General features: G+C 40.0%; 1 protein-coding gene across 2 annotated transcripts in view; it reads left to right on the top strand.

Moving 5' to 3' along the window:
• The first annotated feature begins 1,783 nt into the window (after positions 1–1,783).
• Positions 1,784–23,937, top strand: part of ecel1 (endothelin converting enzyme-like 1) — a 49,834-nt gene continuing 27,680 nt past the window's right edge. The window contains exons 1-6 of one of the 2 annotated variants that reach the window (XM_077566351.1): positions 1,784–1,931; positions 8,579–9,758; positions 12,726–12,794; positions 13,164–13,274; positions 13,413–13,505; positions 16,958–17,082. In XM_077566351.1, the coding sequence (XP_077422477.1) occupies positions 8,901–9,758; positions 12,726–12,794; positions 13,164–13,274; positions 13,413–13,505; positions 16,958–17,082 (1,256 nt within the window). In that variant the 5' untranslated portion in view covers positions 1,784–1,931; positions 8,579–8,900. The remainder of the gene's footprint in view (positions 1,932–8,578; positions 9,759–12,725; positions 12,795–13,163; positions 13,275–13,412; positions 13,506–16,957; positions 17,083–23,937) is intronic. The other variant, XM_077566352.1, reaches the window with a different exon arrangement.

Genomic DNA, 23,937 nt, shown 5'->3' with positions numbered 1-23,937 from the left:
ATACATGAGCCGAGCTTTGGAGCTACAAAATACTTAGTGACCCTTTTTTTATCTTTAACTTGAGAAAGACTCAATTAAAAAAAAAACTATTTAAAAAACTCAAACAAAAAACAACAACTTATAATTAAACTATTATAACGCTTCATCTGAGCAGATCAGCACAAAAGCGTATTAAATTTGTATGTGAATGTGCAATTAACTCATCGCTGGCATCAGGCCAAAACCTGGTACCTCCCAAATCATCACTTTTCAGGAGACCCCAAAAACGGCATGTTTGTTCAACCACTATCATTGCATCATCCAAGAGAGCAGGCCGTTTTCAACACTTAAGACCGGTTAATCATTTGTAAAAATGAGACCCACACGTGCGCACTCACCCGAAGTATGGATTTTTGCAAAAATATCAAATTTGCCAAATTGTGGCTTATGAGGTTTCGGCCCAACGGCAGCATTATGCTAACGCAGTCCTAAAGTCAGAATTAGTGTAAATATTTGTATGAAAAACACTTATATACCATAAATACCGTATAAAAAAAGTCTAAAGAAAACCAGTAAGTGCAGAGGCAACTACGAGTGCCTTTTGTTCTGCCTTAGCACATATTCTTACACTTATGCAAAAACAAGTTCATCGTAAGCCATTCGTAACCTTGAAATGTCAAATGTCATTTTATCAAGGTCATCAAAACATTACCGTCTACAACTACCTTCTAAAAGACGAGCATATTGGGAAGTAAAAATGATGGATTTGCCTTTGCTCTCAATAGTGATAATGAAATAGCCAGTTAGTCAATAAGCTGATTTGCAGTATAACATTTTGGTTTGACTGGTTTACAACGTGTTGGCTATAAATGATCCTCTGGCTTGTGTGTGGTGGTTAGACAGTTGATCCAGCTTCTGATCCTAGCACGCTTTCTTTGAAGTTCTGAGATTTTCGAAATTTTATCCCAGGCCTTCCCGTGTGGAGTTTTGGCCAAGCTTGCGTCTGGCATCTTGCATTTTCTTCGGTTACTCTGGTTTTCCCCCCATTTCAAAAACATGCACCAGAGCTTCATTGTCCAGTGGAGCAGAGTTTAGTTGTATTAACCTTTTTGTACAATACATTTACATTCGATCTTTGAACTTGTCTTTTTTAAGCAAAAATTCCTTGGGACAAGAAAAACTGAGCGAACCCTAACAAACGCTGAGAAAAAAATCTATATCTGATGTCCTCACTAACACTTGCAAACTAATGCCACCCTGTGGGATACAGCCTTTATAAGGGTGTAGTACAATTTTCATTTACAGAAACTGTTAAATGCAATAAATTGAATTACTTAAATTGAATTATTTTGTACTTTTAAAATGTTTGCTACATGTTCAGTGTTGATGTTCAAACTGCATAATTTATTCTAACTTGTACCTGACTGTCTCACTTGTCATGAACACTTTTGCCAACTATGCTATTGTATTTTAATGGTGGTCATGATGATGGTACTTGGGGAACTAACAATTTTTAGGCAGCACAAAAAAAAAAGTTTGAGAACATCTGCAAAATAAAACCTAACCTAGTCGAGTTGACACAAAAACTGTCAAAAAATAAAATAAATAGTGGCCAATTATTAAACTTTAAACATCTCTCTCGCTCTAACCCCCCCCCCCCCGACCCCCCCCCCCCTCTCTCTCTCTCTCTAACCCCCCCCCCCCCTCTCTCTCTCTCTCTCTCGCTCTCTCTCTCTCTCTCCTTTGTCCCTCCCTCTCGCCTCCCTCCCCTTCATACTAGTTGGGAAGCTGTGGGCTGCAGCGGCGGCAGTAAACGGTGCACATCCCGGTGTGTGTGCGTGCCAATCTCCGGAGGGAAGCGGATCACCTACTTGACTTCCAGTGGAGCGGATCTCAATCATCTCTCAAGCACTTTTACCTTCTCACCAGCTGTTTTGATTTACTCTCCACAGGTGAGCTCCCGCTACTCTTGTGCGTGTTAGCCCTCACGTTTAGAATAGAGCTTTAGAATATCACACTGCTGACAGGTGGTCTATGCAATTTCACTTTGGACAATAGGGTGCAATTAATTAGAAACTGTAACTTGGGGAAATAATTACAATCAAGGTACTGTTCGTCACTTTAAGCACAAACGGTCCTATAGTAGCTGTTTGAATGGTCCGTATACGCACGTTAAATTGTTTTTGAGTAGATAAGTGAACACTTAACAGTTTGTTGTTTTTCATATATTCCTCTTTTGTTCTATTGTTAACCCTTCACGTCTTTGTTATTCAATCAAAGTGACTATCAGTGGTTGCGTTTTACGCACACTCATGCATTTGTATCACAAAAAAAGTTCTTAAAGTATAAGAAAGTTCACATTCAATTTACTGCTAAGGTTAATATTTTTCTCCAATTCAAAGCCTTATATTATATGGTGAGAAAATTTGAAGCAGTCTCCCAGTTATTGTGTATTAATATATTCATAATCTAAATGAATAATAGAAGCTTTCAATCATAAACTTCCCAGATTTAGTGCTCCCCATGTGTGTTTGCGTGCGTGTAGGATCGTGTGTGATAGATAGCAAGAATGTCAAATAAAAATAGTATAAAAACAAGTGTGAGCTATTAATATACTGTAAATTGTAAATGTACAGTACGTGTGTGAGCCATCTGTTAACATTTTTATGGTCCTTTATAATGTTTTTGTTGTTGCTGTACTTTTTGTTATTGTTGTTGTTGTGGCTAAATTATTCCAGTGGTACAAAAAATCACAAATTCAAGGCTGATTTTCAAACCTGTAGCCATAAAACTAACCATTGCTCTCTAGTGTAGCCTCTGGCAGCTGCTGATAAGAGTTGAGTCCCAGTGCTCCTACAGTAAGTTTTGAAACAATTTTGATCTTGGGATAATAATTTAATCTAAAGAGAAGAAACTTAAAAAAAAGGGGGGGGGGGGGTATATTATAGAGTTTATTTTTGGTCACCAGTGGAAGTCCTGAACTCTGTATTCATGGTGAAGCGAAGAGTTATAGTTTGTCCATGATTGTACTTTCAAAAGACACAATGTCGCACTATAGTTCCTCTGCTCCAGCCAGCAGTTACTTTTACAGAAAATGTTCTAAAAATCAATATAACACTAGCCTACTCAATGCCAAACAGCAAGCAGACATACTGTGTGACTCATTGGTGATGGCAGTAATATTGAATAGAAGATTGAATTGATGCGAGAAGGCTATCGTGACAGTTCTTAAAAGAGACATTACGCAATACCTCATATTATACAGACATATTGCACATATCGGAGTCAAAATACCACAATAATGGCGGTACACTTATAATTCATACAAAACCTTTCGCAGACCTCTTGAAAGCAGCCAGTTTTGGGATCAGCAGCCAGTTTCATGTAAATGAGCTATTTCTGTACCCATCTCACTGCAGAGAATGCGGGGAGGACATCACATTACCACAGTTGGTTTGAGGCCAAGATCAAATTTTTTGCTAATGAAGAAAAGTAACGCAAGCGCCCAAAGCCTCTGATGTCACAGTTGGGGAAAATTTTGAAGTTTACTTGGTTGCACAGTTTTATACAAATATTGGTCTTTGGTATGTCCACTTATTTTGCAATTTTTCCTGTTGTTCCTTTTAGTAAGAGAGTTCTTAAAAGTATTCTCACACAATGAAATTTGTTCTGTGTTTGGGCACATTGACACCTGGGGCTCTATTTTCATCGCTGGTGCAAGTTTGGCGCAGTGAAAAGGTGGGTTAGATCGTATGTTGGGAATGTCACATGCAAGCAAGCCAGCATATTTAAAAAAGAAAAAAGAAAAAGAAAAAAAAGACTGGTTGCGAAGTTGTGGGTGTGAACAGAACCAACATGATTTGCAGCCAATCAAAGCAGATCCATTCCCTTTAAATGAGGCACAATGACAGTGTTGCATGGATACGTCTCTGTGCAGAAAAGGAGGCAGCGATCCGTGCATGACTGGAGCATTTTGGCAACAGACAATTGTAGAGGGTACACTAATTAAAGTCAGTGTGAGCTGGTGGTAAAATACAATTTGTCTGAGGAGCTCATATATTTATCTCCACCCCAATTCGTTCATGTGCCCACCGTCGCTGCGTGCCAGCTAATGAGATAATTTAAAAACTATAATAATGATTGTATTATAATAATGATAACAATAACAATTTTTAATTAGGGGCATGCGGTAGTGACAGTATATTTAATATAAGGTATGAATTTGCCCAAAGGTAGAGATTTTCCTCCTACCGTCCAAACGCAGTAATGCATTTTGACGTTGACGTCTTTGTATCCCCTCCCGTGTGCACTGCTCAGTGTGACAGAATTGCCATAAATGAGGGGGGGACACGTGCCATTGCTATATGGGCAGCTCCAAGAGAAAGGGGGAAAAAACCTATATTACAGTAATATAATCAATGTATAAACTATATAAACCTTTATTATTAGTCACACGTTGGAGAAATTGTAATTTTTTTCAGCAGCATTATTTGTACAAGAAAAAAAGTGGCATAAAACGCTAGCATATCCAATAGCATATCCAATCCACTGTATCAGCAATGTTATTTCAATACTGAGTGTTAATTTTAACGTTTGAGAGCTGATTAATTTATTTGATAGACTTGCTTTCCTTACTACGATTGAAACCAGAATAGGTAAAGGCTAATTAATCCACCCCCCCCCCCCCCCCCATTGACGAGAACGAAGACGACATTTTCATCCGTGGCCGTGAAGCCGCATCGTCCAATCAGCTTGAAGTATTGTAGAGAATGTCCCGCCTTTCCCGAGCAAATCACCGTGGAGCCGTTCCAGGTTGATATTGTGGAGAACTCCCTTTAGTAAATCACAATATCATTCTAGCTATTGCCAGGTTAACACACCCTCACTACGCCACAATGACCCTCTTGGCCCAAACAGGTCAGTGAAATTGGCAAACAAGCACAGCGAGCCTTTTGCCTGTACCAAAGTCAGGATATGCTAGCATTCCCACATGCAAAAAAATACAACATATTTTTAAAAACTATCAAAACAGAGCGCCTGATGTGTGTGTTTTTTTAGTCCTCTGTTGAAGTTCAGTACACTTTATAGGTCTTGGCATGAACACGCACTCAACCTGGATGTGTTGTACTTTGTGTAATGAACGCGCTTGTGTCACACAATAAAATAACCAGAAACACTCAATAAAATTTGCAAAGTCAGGAAAGTTGCAACCATAAAGTGTTTCATTAAGAAATGATGCTACAGAGCAATGGATTATCAGACTGAAGAAGGGGGTGTGGGTCTGGCAAGTGTTTGGAATTATCCAGTAAATATTATAGTTGTAGTTATAGTAACACAGGTGCAAATAATCCTGCAGCTGAGCTATTGTGCATGAATCCAAGTTTTCAATAGAAATGTTCTTAACAGCAGTGATCAGTGGGCATGCACTCCAGAGACCCAACTACCACAATATGTCTTTTTTAAGACTTATCAAGAACTGTTTGTGATGAGCATCATTGGAAAAAGTGTTCCCTCTACAAGTGATGATTACCCCCACTTATGTTAAGAGAATACTTTTAAAGGTGCTCCATATACAGCTGTTGCGCTGTACAGCTTGCTTAAGGTGTCTACTGTCTTGGAAAAGCTGCCAAAGTGCCATGTCTCATCAGATGTGTGCTTTCCACGTATGTGTCTAGTGTCCAAATTGCACTGTGCGTGTGTGTGTGTGCGCATACACTCCAGCATAAGTTACCCTCAGATATCAGAGGCTGTCATGTTCAGTAAATAGCCATTCATCACACATAGCATTCTGGGATGAAACCCACAAGATCCAATCCATTATCCATACACTAGTTTTTTGAGTGTGTTGGTGTGCGCGTGTGTTATTTGTGTGTGTACTTGGCTTAGGTAGGTGTGTGTGTTGCCATAATTTATTGTAGTGTTTAGGGAGCTGTGGCACAAGGGAGTGGAGTGTACATGCATTTGAAAAGCAGAGGAGAGTAGTTGCAAAGAGAGGAGGCATATATCTGAATCATGTAATCCAATAAGATGTGCATTATAATAAGTAGAGGTAGAGGGAATATGTGCTCATCCATTAAGTACATGAAACTGAGGTCATGATATATAGCCTCACAGATTTGGCAAATTTCTTATCGAGCACGTGTACAGAAGTGGAGGTTTGATAGATGAAAATTTGGATGGACACTGACATCTTACTTAGACATTTGAGCATTGAATTTCCTCAGTTCTTACCCCAATTATCCGCCCTTTTAGATGCCCAACTTGCCTTGAACTGCACCACACTTTGAATCACGACTAACACTATGAGGAGGGTGCGAATCACTGATAGCCAAACAACAGAAACTCAAAGGCACTAATGACATTAATGTTTTTTACTGGGTAAACTGAAAAATAGGATGAAAAAAATAAAAATGAATCTCAAATTGGGTTTGTCTGTCTGGCTCTGAAGACGGTACCTCACACGTCAATGACATCACATTGTGGAGCGAGTTCCTCACTACCTCCGATGTCAGGGTGGGCATGTGAAGCCTAACGTCACTTTTTTATTAATGGGAGTCCCTTTGTCATAAGCCTGTGATAGAGCCTAATTACTTAAACTGTGATGATGATTATGATGATGATGATGATGATTTTGCTAGTAATTTGAATTACACACAATTAAAACACTGCTGTTTTTTATACAAAGGTGATTGTGTTTGTTGGGATTTTTTTTTTCTAATTTATACACTTCTTCTATTTTATTTTGCTTAAAGATCATACACTAGTAGTACATTCTCCACAGACTTAATATTCATCTTTCGACTTCTTAGACTCTATTTTTATATACAGGCGCACATGCGCCCGGCGTAAAAACAGGCACATCTCAGTTTTTTTTGTTTGGGCACGTGTTACGCTTCTCTGGACATTCCGGAGCACACAGCTACTGCTCCACTGGAAAAACGGGTGCATTGTAATTTACGTGCCAAGGCAAGTCTAGTTTAACAAATTTTCAAATTTGTTTGACGCACTATGCCTCCCTCATCTAAAATTTGCTGACAAAAGTAGACAAAATCTTAAACTCTGTAAAACCAGGTCTATCTAATGGCGCAGGTGGTATAAAGCAATTACGGCAACATGTATGGTGGATGTCATAGTATTTTATTGATAAATGTTACAACGGTGTGGGACAATCCTTCTGAATCATTGTGGAAATCCATTTATTGAAGGAATTATTATCATTATCATCTTAAAAATATTGGAATAGCACAACCTGGCACTAGACCTGCATAGGCCACGAAAATAGGGCCCCCTATAAAATGAGATGATCTCTTATTTGTATATGTGTGTGCTTGCAAATACGGTATTACAAGCAAGGTATTCACAGATCAGGTATAACTGATGGTCTTCATAGCTCTGGACAGGTTGCCTCTGGCTGACCAATAACCCGCCCAACACAGTTATACAGATGTACACACTCACAGCGCTACAACAGGACTTATCTGTCAGGCGCTCGTATTGTGGTGTGTGATATCGCCTACAGGCAGTATGGCCAGTGGATTAGTAGGAGCAGACAGCCCTGGACTATTTGTAGTTACCTTTCCCATGTGAGTCTGCATTGCTGCATTGTTGAGCATTATTGTTGGCTTTTTGTTTTTGAAATATAATATTTTATGATGTTTTCATGACTGAACTATACTGTAGATATGGAAAGCTGATTTAATATTTAATCTGATCAAGATTGAATTTGTTTTGCTGATAGGGTACTATTACTATTCCCTTAGAGACAACATGGATCTGAATGAAACCTTCCCTTCTTTTAGCACACATGGATGATAGTCATTGAGCCATTGATTTCTCAGGTGACAAAGTTTTATGCTTTTCTTTACTCTCCGTGAGTGCATTTTATTTTTAAGCAAACAATTATGGTGCCAAACCCAACCTCCAGCTTGATAGCTAACTTTTTAGCTCTTTTCTCTTTAAAGTTGTGAGACCTCCAAAGTAGGGATAGACTGGTAATCTATTGGGAATTTTGATGAATACCAGTATCTGGGTTTTTTCCAAATCTGACCTTTTGAACCTTTTGTTTTTGTTCCGACATTAAAACAAAGAAATGTGAACGTTTAAGATTTCAGTTTAGTTTTTTTTTAATTTTGGAAAAAACAGACCTGTGGTATTTACTTATTTAAGTTTGTTTTTAACTTTTTAAGACATACTGATAACCTTGGGAGCTCCGTGAACATTTTTTTTTAGAAATTTAAAATTAAGTATGTTGTATATGATAAGCATTAATGCTTTAAGACTTTACAACAAAGTCAAGAATGGCATCTGTATATAAAACATTTTTGACGTCAATATCCCCCCCCCCCCCTTTTTGGGGGGGGAATTAATACCGGCTTCAAATATCGGTTATCGGCCTCCTTGACTACCAATAATCGGAATTGGTATCGGCGTTGAAAAAAACATCGGCCTATCTCTATTCCAAACTTCTTTAGACAGATTTAGCTGCCATGCAGTAAGTAGAATTGGGCAGAATATGTGAGAAAACTGTGCCAAAAGTTTGAATTCCCAATGTTCAATATTTCTCTGATGCCCCCTCCTAAATCAATCTCATTTTCATCAGCAGGTGACCTGGAACTGGCTGGGAAGGCGGAGAACAAATGGAAAAGGAGCCAGGAGAACAAGGATGAGCGAGATAGAGAGGAAGACCCGTGAGATTCCTCATGCAGAATAGAAGTCCTCATTCTGCCGTCTTGTGATTTGAAAGGAACAAAGGCAACGTAGCCTAAGAAGGCCATATCCTCCGTGTTTTGCCCTGCGTGGCATCCTTCTATTTATCTCCGTCGGAGTCATGGTCTTAATCTGAACACAAAATAAATCCCCTTTAATCCCTTCCCCCCCACAGCCGTCTGCTATTGACATCTAATTCATAACGTCCCATTGTCATGGAGAAGACGTACTCACTAACCGCACACTATGATGAGTTCCAGGAAGTGAAATATGGCGGCCGCTACAGCAGTGACATCCTCAGTAATGGTATGAGCCTTCACTTGGGTGGCAGTCTGGACCGTCACATGGCGCATGGGCGGGGAGGCACCTGGTCAAATGGCCGCAACAGAGATGCGAGCAGCACGAGCAGCAGTGGCGGCCTCCCCCGATGGAGCCGGAGGGAGATTTGCCTCCTTTCGGCTTTGGTGTTCGCAGCGGGAATGTGTGTGATTTTGGGAAGCATGCTAGCACTCAAATACATTTCGTTGGAGGCCCAGCAAGATCCGCAGTGCAGGCAAGACTGCCAGCGGAGACGCGTACTGTTGCGGGCAGCGCGTTTTGTGCAGGCCAATATTGACCCCACCATTCAGCCCTGCCAGGACTTTTACTCCTTTGCGTGTGGAGGCTGGTTGAGGCGTCACGCCATCCCAGAAGACAAGCTCAGCTATGGAATCATTACAGCCATAGGAGAGCAGAATGAAGAAAAACTGCAGCGCATCCTTCTGGAGCCAATTCAGAGGCGTGAGCCCGACTCGGCCGAGCGCAAGGTCAAGGAGTTTTATAGATCTTGTGTCAACGTCCAGGAAATTGACAAGCTGGGTTCGGACCCCATGATGGAGGTGATTGACAGCTGTGGAGGGTGGGATCAAGTCGGGGCTCCTCCTGGTGCTGCTGGCTGGGAGAAAGAGGGCACCCCACAAAGACCAGATTTCAACGAGCTCCTTTATAGGACGCAGGGCGTGTACAGCACCGCCGTGTTCTTCTCTCTCACCGTCAATGTGGATGACAAAAACTCTTCTCGGAATGCAATCAGGGTGAGAAACAGTGTCCATCTCTAAGCTGCGCGTGTATCTGTGTGCGAGTGTCATTATGCTAGAAGATTAATCCTCTGACAACACAGATTGTTGTTACAGAAGTGACGACTAATTAGAGAATGTTTAAACATCGGAGTTGAACTTGATCACAAAGAAATCTTCTTAGTCTTAATACAATGACTACGTTTACATGCAGTCAATATTCGGGTGAAGGTCAGAATTACGCTTTCTGAAACAATCAAGGTTTACATGCGTGGCGGACCGAGTCACTCCCATTTACATGCTCATTTGTGCTCGATTGGAATACCCCGTACAACGTAATTACGTAAAAAAAATTATTTCCGCTTTTAACAGACTATACGTTCAATAAAAGACATTATATCGATGTCACTCACCACGCTAAATAAAGTAGTCGGTTTCCCCAGAAGTGTGCTTCTTTGCTGGGAGCGTCATGTTTGTTGACAACGGCTTGAGTATTTCCAGTGGGTTACACGCCAGAAGCATGGACTTATACTTGTATTTACTGTATGTGTATATAGGCACAAACGGTGGCGTTTTTGCCGTAGAGACACAAAATAATGTGACACAGCAGCGGAGAAATCAATGCATTCAAGGGAGGCTCCTTTAGCGAGTAGCACGGAGCTGTGAATACAAGTTGTGACTACATAGACCAAGATTCCTTGCAAGTCAAATAAGCGATGAAGAAAAAAAGAAGACAAAGAAGAAAATAGCAAGCATGCGCACGGCGAAGAAGAATACAGAAAAATAATTCCGGTTATAAAAGAAGTAACCCAGGGGTCTTAATCGGGTTTTTAAAAACCCAAATAAAAGCATATTCCGGTTATTGCCAATATTCCGGTTTTAAAAGGGTTATTGCCTGCATGTAAACGTAGTCAGTGAGTTGGAAGTAAAGAATAACCCTTCACACATTTTCTAAATTAGGCAGATGATTTACTGGGTGATTCAGTTTCACACTTGATGAATAGACAGCCAATCCAGAGACCCAACAATGTGTATTGAAGCCATTAAAAAGTTAAAACATGTCTCCTTAACATCCTATCAACCATCTAGCAAAATGTTATGCAATACGGTCACTGCATTAAATGACTGTATGTCCGATTTGTTCAACTTTAACATAATGCACATGCATTAGGCTCTGAAATTGACAAATACATGTAAATAGACAAAGATAAGCCTAGTAAACATAAAACACAGTTTGTAATGGTGATTATTATATTCATCATAGGTCAAAATGTCTATTCAAAACTACCTGGCACTGTGTGGAAAAAGTACCTGGCCCCTAAACCTAGGAAATGGTTGAGCCACCTTGAGCACTAACAACTAAAATCAAGCGTTGTCTGAAATTTGCAGTGGGTCGCTTATCTCTCAATTGGCCCACTCTGCCTTGTCAAATTAATGAAATTCAGCAACACAGGATGGATTTTGAACACACAACAGACTTTATAAGGTCATGCCACAGCAATTCGACTTGATTCAAGTCCAGACTTTGATTCAGTCACTCCAAAACTTTCTTGTCCTTTTTAAGACATTCAGAAGTTGACTCTCTGGAGAAGAATTCACGGTTCAATCAATAACAACAGGTTGTCTAGGTTCTGAAGGGGCAAAGCAGCCCTAGACCATCACAATACCATCACCCTTTTTGGACTCCTCGTATGATGTCCTTTATCGGAAATGCTGTGTTTAATGTATGTGAGATGTAACAAGACAAACACCTTCCAAAAAGTTCAACTTGCGTCTAAAAGTCTTGGGGATCATTCCAATGTTTTTATTATTATTATTATTATTTAGTTTTTTGCAAAAGTAAGGCAAGCCTTCCTCCTTTTTAGTCAGCAGTGGTTCTCACATTGAACAGTGCCATGGATGTCATTTTAATCCCGTCTCTTCCATATTGTTAAGTAAAGGGAAGCCAGCTGTTTTTTAGATGTTGTCCTGGGTTGCTTATGACTTCCTGGATGAGTTTTCACTGAGATTTTGGGGTAGTTTCTGTGAGCCAGCCACTAACCGTTTCCTGGATGACTGATAGGAATTCCTTTGCATTGTGAAATTTTGTTGCGGCTTTTGGAGAACTTTTGGCCAATGTCATTTTGCCAGACAGCTTCTGTTATGACTGTGTTTTGGCTTGGGTCATATTGTTGATGTCAGTTGTTATGTGATGATATTTGTATGATGATAATGTATTAGTCTCTCTTAGTTCCTCTAGTCTTGTTTATTTACTATGTTCCTTATGATGATAATGTATGATGATGACGTACTAGCCACTCTTAGTTTGTCTGGTCACTCTTATTTAGTCATATAAGCATTTATGCTGTCATACAGAATTGTGCATTGCTCTAGGGAGAGTTACTGAATGACTCTTTTGTCAGTGTGTCGAGGTTCCTCCCGAAGCCAGATGGGATAGGCTCCAGCACCCCAGCGACCCTTGTGAGGAAAAAGCGGTTAAGAAAATGGATGGATGGAGGTTGAGGTTTTTTCCATGCAAATTTGTCAGTCAAGGTTTCTCCGTCAAATGTTTTCTTCGAGGCCATCTGAATCCAGCCCTGCTCTCTGTTTTTACTTTTTTTATTTTTATATAAAGACTCTGTTTGCCAACTCCCGTGTCTTGTTTGTGTTTGAGTCCTAACTCCACACATCATTTCTTGATGAGGACAGATCTGGAGATAATCAGGCTCGGATTTGATCAGTAAAAATGAAGTCAGCTTTACAAAAAATTTGATTAACCACGGTTATATTCATGATTGAACAAGGGGGGTAAGTACTGTATGTTTTTACACAGGGCCAAATAGCATTGACATTTTTTTCTTCTCCTTAAATATTTGTAATCTCTATTTCTATACACACACGCACTAAATGGGATGATAAATTAATCGATTGGAAGGCAGTTTATTAGCTTGTAAATATTGGCATTTTTCTGACTCTGACATTGAAATGCGTGTGATGTTTGGATAGATTGACCAGGAGGGACTCACGCTGCCTGAGAGAAGCCTTTACTTGGGTCAGGATGAAGACAGTGTCAAGGTAAAAATCCCTGCTTTTGTTTATTGGAACCATCCGTCATTTACTTTTCACTGCCGTTTTCTCGCTGCACTTTCTCTTCCCCTTCTGCTCTCACTTCCTATTGGACCACATCCTATTTTCAACCCCCTTTCCCATATGATGCCTTCCTGCACCTTTCACTGTCAATGAGCTCACCTGCTTGTCTTTCCCACCTTCTTCCCCATCTGTTCTATTTACTTGCCTCACTCATCTGCATTAATCCACCTGTTTTCTTCTGTGTCCCACTGTGCTTTTGTTATCCTTTGCACCTCGCCACATGTCAGGCCGTCACCAGCTGTTATTGATGATGCTCCTCCCCTCGATTAGTGTTGAAGTCATTGTGTCTTTCAGATCTTGGCGGCATACAAAGCCCTGATGGAGCGCTTACTAAGCATGCTGGGTGCTCACAATGCTACACAAAAGTCCAAGGAGATTATACAGCTGGAGACTCGTCTAGCCAATGTGAGCTGATTGTGTGTGTGTGTGTGTGTGTGTGTGTGTGTGTGTGTGTGTGTGCGCGCGCGTGCGTGTGTGTGTGCCCCTGTTTATGTGCAAGCATATGCGTGTATGTGTGCAGTATTCAGGAAAATCTCTCTTCAGATCACCATGTCAGAATATGATGACCAAAGAAAGGACGTCAGCACGATGTATAACCGCATTACACTCAGGCAGCTACAGCGCACAGCTCCTGGTGTGAGTACTGTATACACACACACATGCACGAACGCGCACACACACAACCCGAGTGAATCACAAAAAGTGTCCGCCCTGCAGGACTTAAGATTGAGGCTTGAATGCAAGAAGAAGGAAGGAATATAAGCGGACATTGGAGGGTGTTAGACATGATGGCAGGAGGAGGAGGAAAGGTAAATTGGATTTCCAGCGAGGAGAAGAAGGAGGAGGCACTACCCTGAAGCAGTGAGCACGCTGACAGAGATCCTCAAGATGTTCTGTGGTTAGAAGGGAGAGACACATTGGGGGAAAACGAAAGATAAAATGCCTGATTTCAAATTCTCAGCCAAAAAAAGAGATTAAGTATACTGTATGGAGTATATAAAGAAATAACATACTCTGAGAGTGAGTATGCAAACCTGAAAATGGGGCCAAAGATGCAGATTGAAAATTGAACTGAAACAGAAGCTTAAAAAGCACTCTGTGCTGCCACAACCAATTTGCTGTCAATTGGATCTGGGGGATGCTGATGAATTTAGGATGCAAATTTTGTTTACATGATGCGTAATTAAGAGGCTTTACTAACTGATTCCTCAAAATGAATTTGTGGAAGGCAGCTGCTCTGAACCACTCTGGATCTCCCTCTTTTTTTTTTGTTCGGTCTTTGCTTTAAACTATTTGCTTCCTGAGGCAACTCTGGACTCATTTCTCAAAGAAGGGAAAACATTCTCATTAATTTAATTGGATCTTGTACAAAAAATACTCTACTCTTATTAATGGAGAAATCACATATTTTGCTGACATATTTAAGAAACATTTTTCTTTCTTTCTTTTACCCCTTATCATTATTGTTATTGAAATGCACTACAGTCCGGCCTCCCTAATTCTAACCACTTTGAAATCATTGCGCCATATTGCATCTTGAATTTTTTGGGGGGCCGAAAGCTGCAATGCAGCAGTGCAGCATATCCACCATGTTTGTGGTGTGTGTGAAAGAACAGACTTTTTTTCTAGCATATGGAACTCTCTCATATGGAACTCCATATTAAATCACGAGTGCCACTGATGGTCTAGTGGTATGTTCGCCTGACTTTGGCGCAGACAACATGGATTCAGTTCCCATTCAGTGTTGGTGTGAATGTGAGACTTAATGGTTGTCTGTGTCTATATTTGTGCCCGGAGAATGACTTGCGACCAGGTCAAGGCGTAGTCTGCCTTTGCCCGAAGTCAACTGAGATAGGCGCCAACGACCTTCAATAGAATAAGCAGTGTAGAGGATGGATGGGTGGATAAGTTACATTACATTACATGCGTTATATAACTAACTACACAGCAAAATCGCCAGTGTTAGATTAACACTGAGTGTTAAATATAAAACTAGAATAGTGTTTGTGTCCACACCAATGAGTATAAATCTAACACTTTTCAAAGTGTTACCCTTTTCACACTACTACTAAACTACTCCATATTACTCCAACACTGTATAGTGTTAAAAATCTATACTGGTAAACACTGAATAGTGTTGAAAGTACTTTACACTATAGTGTTTAATTCTGCCAAACTACACTTAACTCTGGTGTTTAAACACATATGAGTGCATTGCACTAGTGTCAGTGTTAAAATAATACTGTATACTGCATATTTGATCTAACACTATTTGCTGTGTACTTATACTGTCAATTATATCCACGTTAGCATGTACGTTTACCATTTCACAACCGAATCCTGAAAAACTCGTCATCTTGCAAAAAAAAATAAAAACTCCAATTTGATCATAATGGTGAATGGTAAATGGAATACATTTACAGTACATAGCACTGTCTACACTATATGTTGTTCACAGCACTTTACCGAATCTCGTATTCTCTTTTTTGAAAACATATCTGAGTGTACCAAGACTGTGGCCAACACAGCCACGTTGACCTACGGAAAAGTTTTTCTATATAAAGTTTAAAAGAACTTACTTTAACCACTAGATCCCTCACTGTACCCTGGCCAACGGCAGAAGTCATTTTTGTCTTTTGATAAGGTTTTAAATCCATCCGTGTCATCTCTGTCGTACTAGCTAGCACGAAGCAAACTTAATCACAAAGCCGTTGATACACTGCCAAGATAGGATTTGTTGACTGCTTAACAGTTTAATTTAATGCTTATTAGCCGGCTAAAAATTCCCATATATGTGTAAACACTTCTGGGTGTAGCTCTCAAAGAGCACGCGTCACACGACGCTCTGCACTCCCAACATACACGTCACATGTGTTGCCACTCAGACATGTCTTTTACACATTTGAGAACTACTTTAGCATGTTGAAAAGTTGAATGATATGAGACCTTTAAGGTATCAATACTCATGACGGTGGCTGATACCAGTATCGGTCGCCCTCTAGTGACCGTTTTACAATCAGGAACTAAAAATGAGAGGAATAGAAAATTGCCATTAATTTCATGTAATTTTAAGTAAAAACACTATTTTGGGATTTATAGGTATTTCCTTAAAATTAAACTGTCATTTTATGGGGTGGAATTTCATGTACTAGTGGTATCTGTATCTGGTATCGGTATCATTGACTACACAATAGTTGAGTATCGGTATCGGTTGAAAAAAAGTGGTATCAAACATCCCTACTTTATAATCACTGATAATGTAGTGATTCACATGCTTACTTATTTCATATTGGCGTAATAAAACCTTTAAAGGTGCACAAACACTCCTACATTTTATTTTACCCCCACAAAAAAATTCTAAATACAGCCATGGTAAGAAATCTCCTAAAGAGCCAGCAGAATAATTATTGTATAACAATATACATTATTGACTGTGAATATTGACTTATGAATCTTTGCCTTGGTTTTCATTAAGGTAATGGCCCAGCCTAGAACAGCCCTATTATAATGAAGTCTGTGATTGTGCATTCTTAAGTGCTGTTTTCTTCCACAGTATAATAGAACATCTGACGTATTGAGTTGGTTTAGTATGTGACGTAGTAGTTTGTATTAAGAACAAAACAAAACTGAGATTTGGAGAGAGAAAAAGGTTTGATTATACAATTATATTATTAATTATTATTATTTATTATTTCTCAAAAACACGTGTGGTTTTGAAATTATTTTGCAAAATGAATTCATTATTATTTTAAAGCATTGTTGCTCTTAATGCACTAATTGTGTGGTTCGGCATGCTTAGTCTTCTGATTGCACCAGAGATGTTTGCTCCCTAGAATTGCCTCTTTTCTTATGAGACAAAGACAAACATCATCATGAAAGCATCAACAAAAACCAAAACACATCATTTGATTCTGTTGTAAATAGCATTCACCGTTTACTCAGTTCAGATATTAATCTTGAAGTACCAAGTTAAAAAAAAAAAAGGGGGTGCTCACATTTTGGATTAATCAAAGTCAGTCAAATAATTCCATCAAGATCATACATTGTAAACTTGCAATGCCAACTGACGACTAAATGTCTGACCGCAGCTTCACTGGAAACGCCTGCTGGATAAAATCTTCCAAGACAACTTCTCTGAAGACAAGGAGATAGTGGTGCTCGCCACAGATTACATACAAAAAGTGTCCGACATCATCAAGACCACATCGAAAAGGTAAACAATAAGTGGGTAGGCAAAAGAGTGGGAAGGTTGTGAAAGGTTGGATTTAGGGGCAAGGGGAGAGGCCAGTGATGTTTTCCAAAATCGATTGTATTTGATGTATGCATTTTTAGCTTACTCCTTTATGAGCGCTTTCTTGAGTTTAAAATTGCTTTGTGCAGTGTGAGTGTGTAATGCCATCGCATGCTCTTTTGTTTGGAGCTGTCATATAACTTGTTTTTCCAGGTCCTTCTGTGCATGCACATTTGAGTATGTTAGTGCACATCAGTTCCTGTTGAATTACCTTCCAGTTCTACAGCAGCTGATTATTATTGATCTAACCACATTCTTCTCTCACTTGCACACACACACATTGTTATTTCCCCTTCTTGCACTTGACAGGCTGCAGGGCTATACCACATCAAGATGTGTGTTAGAGCCACTGACAGCTCGCCAATAGTCACTGTGCTCTACACAACAACACTCAAGCTGCACGCATGGCTGACTGACGGGATGACTGGCGGCCGTATTACTTTCTTGTCATTAATGTAGAAAAATGGGTTGATGTCATACGTGTCATACTCCCACATGCATACATACAAAAGTCAGCCATCTACAGTAAGCTCCAGCTCACTTAAGACTTCAGGAATAATAATAAATAATAACTATACCTCTAATGGGCCACCATAACGTTCAAACTGATCCAGTCTATGACATCCCGATGCATTAGTCTGTTCCTATTCCTATTCAGTCCCTCAGAATTTCCATCTGTCAACAATGAATGGTATTCAGTACTGGCGCATAAAAAGTTTGTCCAAGTGGCAAAATGCACTCTGGCCTGCCTGCTAGACATTCAAAGGCACGTATCGTATGGACAACGTAATTTAGAATTGTCACTTAACCTCATGCGTCTTTTTGGAATGGGAAGAAGCTGGACTATTCGAACACTTCGCATCCAAGCACTGAGACAACATGCAAAGGCCACCAAAGCCAAGATTGGAACTCAGAACCTCTCGACTTTGAGACAAGCCTGATCCCGCCAGATTTCTAGAAAATTTTGCGCAAGAAAATGGAAACTATGGTAACATATTTTAGGTAGATTTTTATATATAGATATTTTAGATGTTTGATTTTTGATGATAGATTTATTAACATTTTGGGGCTCCTCCAATTCACTGCCATTAAAGTGGAGATTGATGATAGGTTTATTAACATTTTGGGGCTCCTCCAATTCACTGCCATTAAAGTGGAGATGAGTGTGAAAGCAATATAATTAAAAATAATAAGATGGTCAATCCACTTCTAGACTACTCAGCGACACACAACTGAGTTGTTGTTGTTGTTGTCATGGCAATTTTCAGCATGTCCCATCAGGCGTCCACACAGTGAGGCCCTCGAATGATTTGTTGTGGAGCCCCCATTTTTATTTAGTTATTTATTGAATAATCTGGGCTTATGGCTGGCCATTCTTCGTTATTAGGCGTAAAGTGAGTCTGCGCCATGTACAGAAAAGTAAATTCAATAAGTAAATTTGAATGTAAATTGTCTATTTGGTCCCACTCTAAACAGAGTAAAATTTACACTTGGAAAAGAATAAAATGTTCAGAGTAATTTTTACTCAAAGTATTTTTAGTATTTCTACAAGTATTTGCCTATCCCATGAAAAAAAAACATTAAAGATTGTTCACTGAGAAATTCTAAGTAAATTTTGCAAGGAGAGATTTTGACAATTTTTTTTCTATTTATAGTTTATATTAATTAAAAAATATATATAATAAAAAAACAAAGTTACACAAGGGTTGAGGAACAAACTCACGATTTTCAGCTTGGGAGACTGCCACTCTACCACCTGAGCTATGCCACCCCTACTGTTTTCATATATCGAAAAGGAGTTACAAAGATTCCACTTGACATAAGCGATGTACTAGCACACCGTTGCATGACTCAGTGAGTAGTTTGGCTGTCTCCTGAAGTTGTGGGTTTGTTCCTCAACCCTTGAATGACTTTTTTTATTTTTTTTATTTTACTATCTTCCAAGTGTAAATTTTACTCTGTTTAGAGTGGGACCAAATAGACTCCGTTTAGAGTAAAATTTACTCTGCAGAATTTACTGTGCAACATGTACAACTACTCCACAAGTGCAGAATACCCACTGAGAGACCCCCAAATGTGTTTTTTTTTGGGGGGGGGGGGGTAAGAGTATTTGATTTGATACGGCTTGTCCAGCAAAGGTTGGAGGGGTTAATGCTACATTGTCGCTTCACTTGCACAAGCAGAAAAATAAAATGTGTCAGCTGTTCGAGCAGGATTTATCGACAGAGGTTGGTCATGGTGCCCCCTAATGTATCGTAGCATCTCTGACCAATTTGTCAAGCTGTTCCAACTGGCCAGTAGGAGTAGTCTTTCACCAAAGGCACTAAACATGTAGGGCCTTTGCATAGAAAGGTAGGAAATTAAACCGTTCATTTGATTTGGCAGCAAATGAGTTTGCCTGTTTTATGTACCAATTATTGGGAAAAGTAATTCCAAACATGTTCTGGATGAACTGCCAGAACCATAACACCCTGGTCCACTACCCTAATGTCCGGCGTAGTACCACTACAATCATGGATTTTTGTTTCAGCTGAATTCAGAACCCCAAACACACTCAATTACAATCTCAGGCTGAAATATTGTGTTGACATCTGCCTGTTGTTTGTTTGTTTGCGCTGTTCATTCTATTGTCTTCTGTGCCAAACGTTGAACATATTTTTGTTCATAAACACAACTAGAACACCAACTGTGATTGAAGACGGACTATATGTGGTATATAGCGGTAATAGAGAAAGACAGATGTTGACTTATTGCAGAGTCTGCAGTGGGGGCTGCAGATATGGAAGTGCATTTATACAGTACATGTGTGTTAATATGTTTGCCTGTCAGCTAAGCAAGCAGTTATGAGTGCTTCAGTTTATATGATGATAAATTGAGTGCAAGATCAAGCTGATAACAGAATTTTTAATTAAATCATTATAGCGCACATAATTATATTTCTAATCACAAAACACTCAAATCTAAAATGCTGACAATCCCTAAGCAATGACCCACATGTACAAAGTAAAGTAAATACAGTTTTGCAGTCATATGTCCATAAGCACTCCCACTTGTCTTAACATCATGGGAGTTGAGGGTCATGGTTGGTCGCTGTTCATTGGATAACATAGAGAGTTGCTGCTAATGGACAGAGAGAGTCTGCTGCATCTAAAATTCGAAAATTTGCTGCAAAGTCTAAATGTACACACTAGTAGGAACAGATTGACAGGTGTTCTATCTATTAGGGGTTGGACTTGCTCTTAAAATCCTGTACCACTAATCGTGCCAACGCCAGCGAAAGTATTCCGGTTGGTTTTGTAACTTTATATGATGTATTTCCTGGCAGAAAGAAGACATATTTCCCGCAATGAAGAAGACCATAAAGCACTTTATCTACACCATAAGGTGTCCAAAGCGTTTTACAAAGCCCGACATTCGATTATTTGAAAACTCATTATAATTAGAAGACACATTGATACTCCGTTGTTCTAACTACAGAAAAGTTGTTCTTTTGAGTTTCAAATGGCTTATCTTTAGCGGAATCTCGCCTTGCTTTGTGGTCAACGGTAGAATTTGGGTCGGTTATTTCACACTTTGTATTATAAAACCAGAGTAAATGCTCGTTACAATGTAAATCTAAGACAGTGACTGCTTTCCTGAAATGTATGTGTTTTGCTTCACTTTTCTAAATGATCGCGTAGCATATGCACCTTGCGAATTTGTTGTGCTGTTGGCGTTTGAACAACCGGGAAGAAAAAAGCCCCGGGATCAATGCACATTTGTCTTTGCTTTATGTCAAATGACTGGAGAAGATTGGCAGGATGCTGTGAAAAGATTCAGATTTAAGTGAATGAGCGAGCAATTAACTTTGTATTTGGTCCCTCCCAAACCAACCCAATATGCAGGATTTTTCTCCATTCATCCAGAAAAAAACATGTAGGAGGTCAGAGATCACAGATGTTGAATAGCATTTTGGTATACTGGTGTTTAATATTGTTGAGATCGGCGCGCTTATGTTTTTCCACACCAAACTTGTCCAACCATGGTCCTTTGATTCTTTCAAGGACCTTCCAAAACTGATTTCTCATGTTCCCAAGTTGGAACACGGCTTGTAACTGGAAGCAGTGACACATCGTGTTGCCTTTGAAATCTGGATTTGGATTTTGGCTTCGAAAATGAAAAAGAGTGGGCCTCATTCACCAAGTTTGTTTCTCAGAGAGGTCAGTAAAAGTTCATTAAGAGTTCTTAAGGAGCAATCTAGCCTCTTCCTCATTCCAGTGGCTAAAGCTAATCGGTTAAGAAGTCACATTGTGACCAAAAGGCTGTTGGTACAATTTCCTGGACAGGAATAGATCCTATCACTGTAAGTGTGATTGAGCAAGGCACATTACTTACCCAGTGTTTATTCTCTCACATTCATGGCATTCGGTCACGTATGTCTACCCAAAAGCAATCGCACCTTCATCTCATCCTCCTCCAGCAATTTTCTTGTCTTTCTCTCCAGCCCAATCTATGCCGGCTCCAGCCACTGCAGTGACTGCAGCCGATCCCATTAGCCAGATGAGCAAGCCTCCAATGGAGGAGAAAGCATAATGACAACACCAGAATCTGTCACACATTCCTCCCCTCACCACTGCTCCTGCTCCGTCTGCTCCTTCTGTTCATCGTCACTCTCAAGGGTGTGTGAGTGTGAGCTTGGCACACCGGTGTGTGTCATTTTTTAATGGTTTGCTTTTTTAATGGCGATTCAAGTTTGGGGTGGAACAGTATACTGTAGAGTGTAATTTATGTTGACTCTGTATTTGTGCACTCAATGTGTATGATACCGTATCTGTGTCGGCCCTGCAGCGCAGGATTCTGTGTGTTGTCCTGCTTTCAAAATCCACACGCAGTCAAGTTATAATGTAATTTCCGGTTGACCGAATACCGGATTTCATGGTGCTCTAGCACTCATTTCAGCACTTGCGCTCACAAATGAATGTTTAGAGCTCATCTGAAGTGAAAATGTACGGTTGTGAAACACAAAGGTGTTTTCGTAAAAGCCTGTCCTAAAATATACACTTTGACTCTTTCACTTTTGGTTAGGCATTTGCAAAGTGTAGTTGAGTGATTTTCCACTGTACACAGTTGATCTATAAAAGTATACAAATGTATTTGCACTTATAGCCTAGAAATGCAGTGCTATTGCACGATTGGAATACAGGAGGCTCTCAGTCCCACCCATTACCCTTCAGGGTCATTACCTTTGTTAATGGGAGGACTGTCTTTTCATCTCCCTAACTAGCCTCATTAAAATCCATTCAGCTAATGAGCCCTCACTCCTTCACTAATTAAGACCCACTGGTTGAGCTGTACATTCTGCTGTTACCCCATTACGGCAAATGTACATGCTGACACATTATACATGTCATCAGGCAGGAGGCCTTGACCTTTTAGCTGGCTGTAAAGAAGGTAAAGTTCTGTGAAAATATGTTTCATGTAAAACGTATATATGCAATAGCTTTCTGTATTACATAAGGATTATATATGAGTATTATATTAGATGAAATGTTTCCAAATAAATCATCATGTGGAAGTGAGTGTTGTATTTGACTATTGACAAGGTAACATTGGTGAAAGTCGGTTTATTGTCCAACATTGAATGGGGCTAAAGTACATTATTTCAACAATTTAAATAATGTGTGTATGTACAAAATTCCTAAATGGCATCTGAGCAATCTAGATGTACTAAATAAATTCCAGGCATGTTGCATTTGCTTTGCAACACAATTCATCATTTAGTAGCTTGCATCCTCCAAGCCCGCATTGCTTTACCTTTTGCCATCAATTACATTCACAACACAAGTGCTTTATTGGCAGGACCTTCAGGGTACTGTTGCCAGCCTCTTCTGATTCCATATCTGTCATACACAGGAAAAATAAATTTGGGGAGGAAACAATAACCACATGCCTTGAGCCTCAGATGGGTCCTCACAATGGGAGTGGGGCGTCTGTCCCCCACAGCACATTGAAAGAGTGCACCCAGCAGAGTAGGGCACAAGAACTCACCAGCATTCTGTCATATGTGGGAGAAGACTCAACTAGAATGCATAAATGAATGATCCTCTTTCTCTTCTAGTGCCTCTTCTTGCCGCACTGGACTAGACTGAACCAGACGACTCTCCATTTATTTTCTATCATTGTCTTGCTTTCTCATTTCTCACTACTTACGCTCTTGAGATACTTTGAGAGCTAAAAGTTTGGTCCAGATTGTCAAATTGTATGTTATGAACAATTTTTCCTTGACGTGGTTTATCCTTAGGCCTCAGCAACCAGAACATTTAAGGGCCCATATCATGCAAAATCTACTTTTTTGAGCATTTAATGTTAAAATGCTAATTCCTCGCTTAAAACACAGCCAAAGTAGTGGTTTCCTCCATTCACCCATCTCTGAGCATTCCTGCTCATTCTTGCTCTCCTAACACCAGCCCCGCCCAACCCAAGAAAACGACAAAGAATACACACCCATGCAGACTAAGCACATGCCCACTTACTCCAAACAGGACACCTGACAAGTGTATCCGAGGAGAGAGGTGCAATGAGCAGCCGCTTCAGCCAAGGTGCCAGCCTTCCTGGCTGGAGCTCCGCTGCTCTGAAATTCCACCTCTGTGTACTTGCCTGCACATGCATGTCCGATGATGGCACGTTACGAGATGCCGGCCACCCCGGCTGGAGCTCCACTCTTTAGAATTTTAACCCAAATCAGGCAACGCCTGACAAATATATCCTTGAAAGAGGTGCTATGATGCGGCCTCCCTG

The sequence above is a fragment of the Vanacampus margaritifer genome, chromosome 5 (assembly GCF_051991255.1).
Source record: "Vanacampus margaritifer isolate UIUO_Vmar chromosome 5, RoL_Vmar_1.0, whole genome shotgun sequence".
NCBI classification, from domain to species: domain Eukaryota; kingdom Metazoa; phylum Chordata; class Actinopteri; order Syngnathiformes; family Syngnathidae; genus Vanacampus; species Vanacampus margaritifer.
The sequence above is the reverse complement of the archived record's forward strand: the minus strand, read 5'-3'. Positions and strand labels throughout refer to the sequence as shown.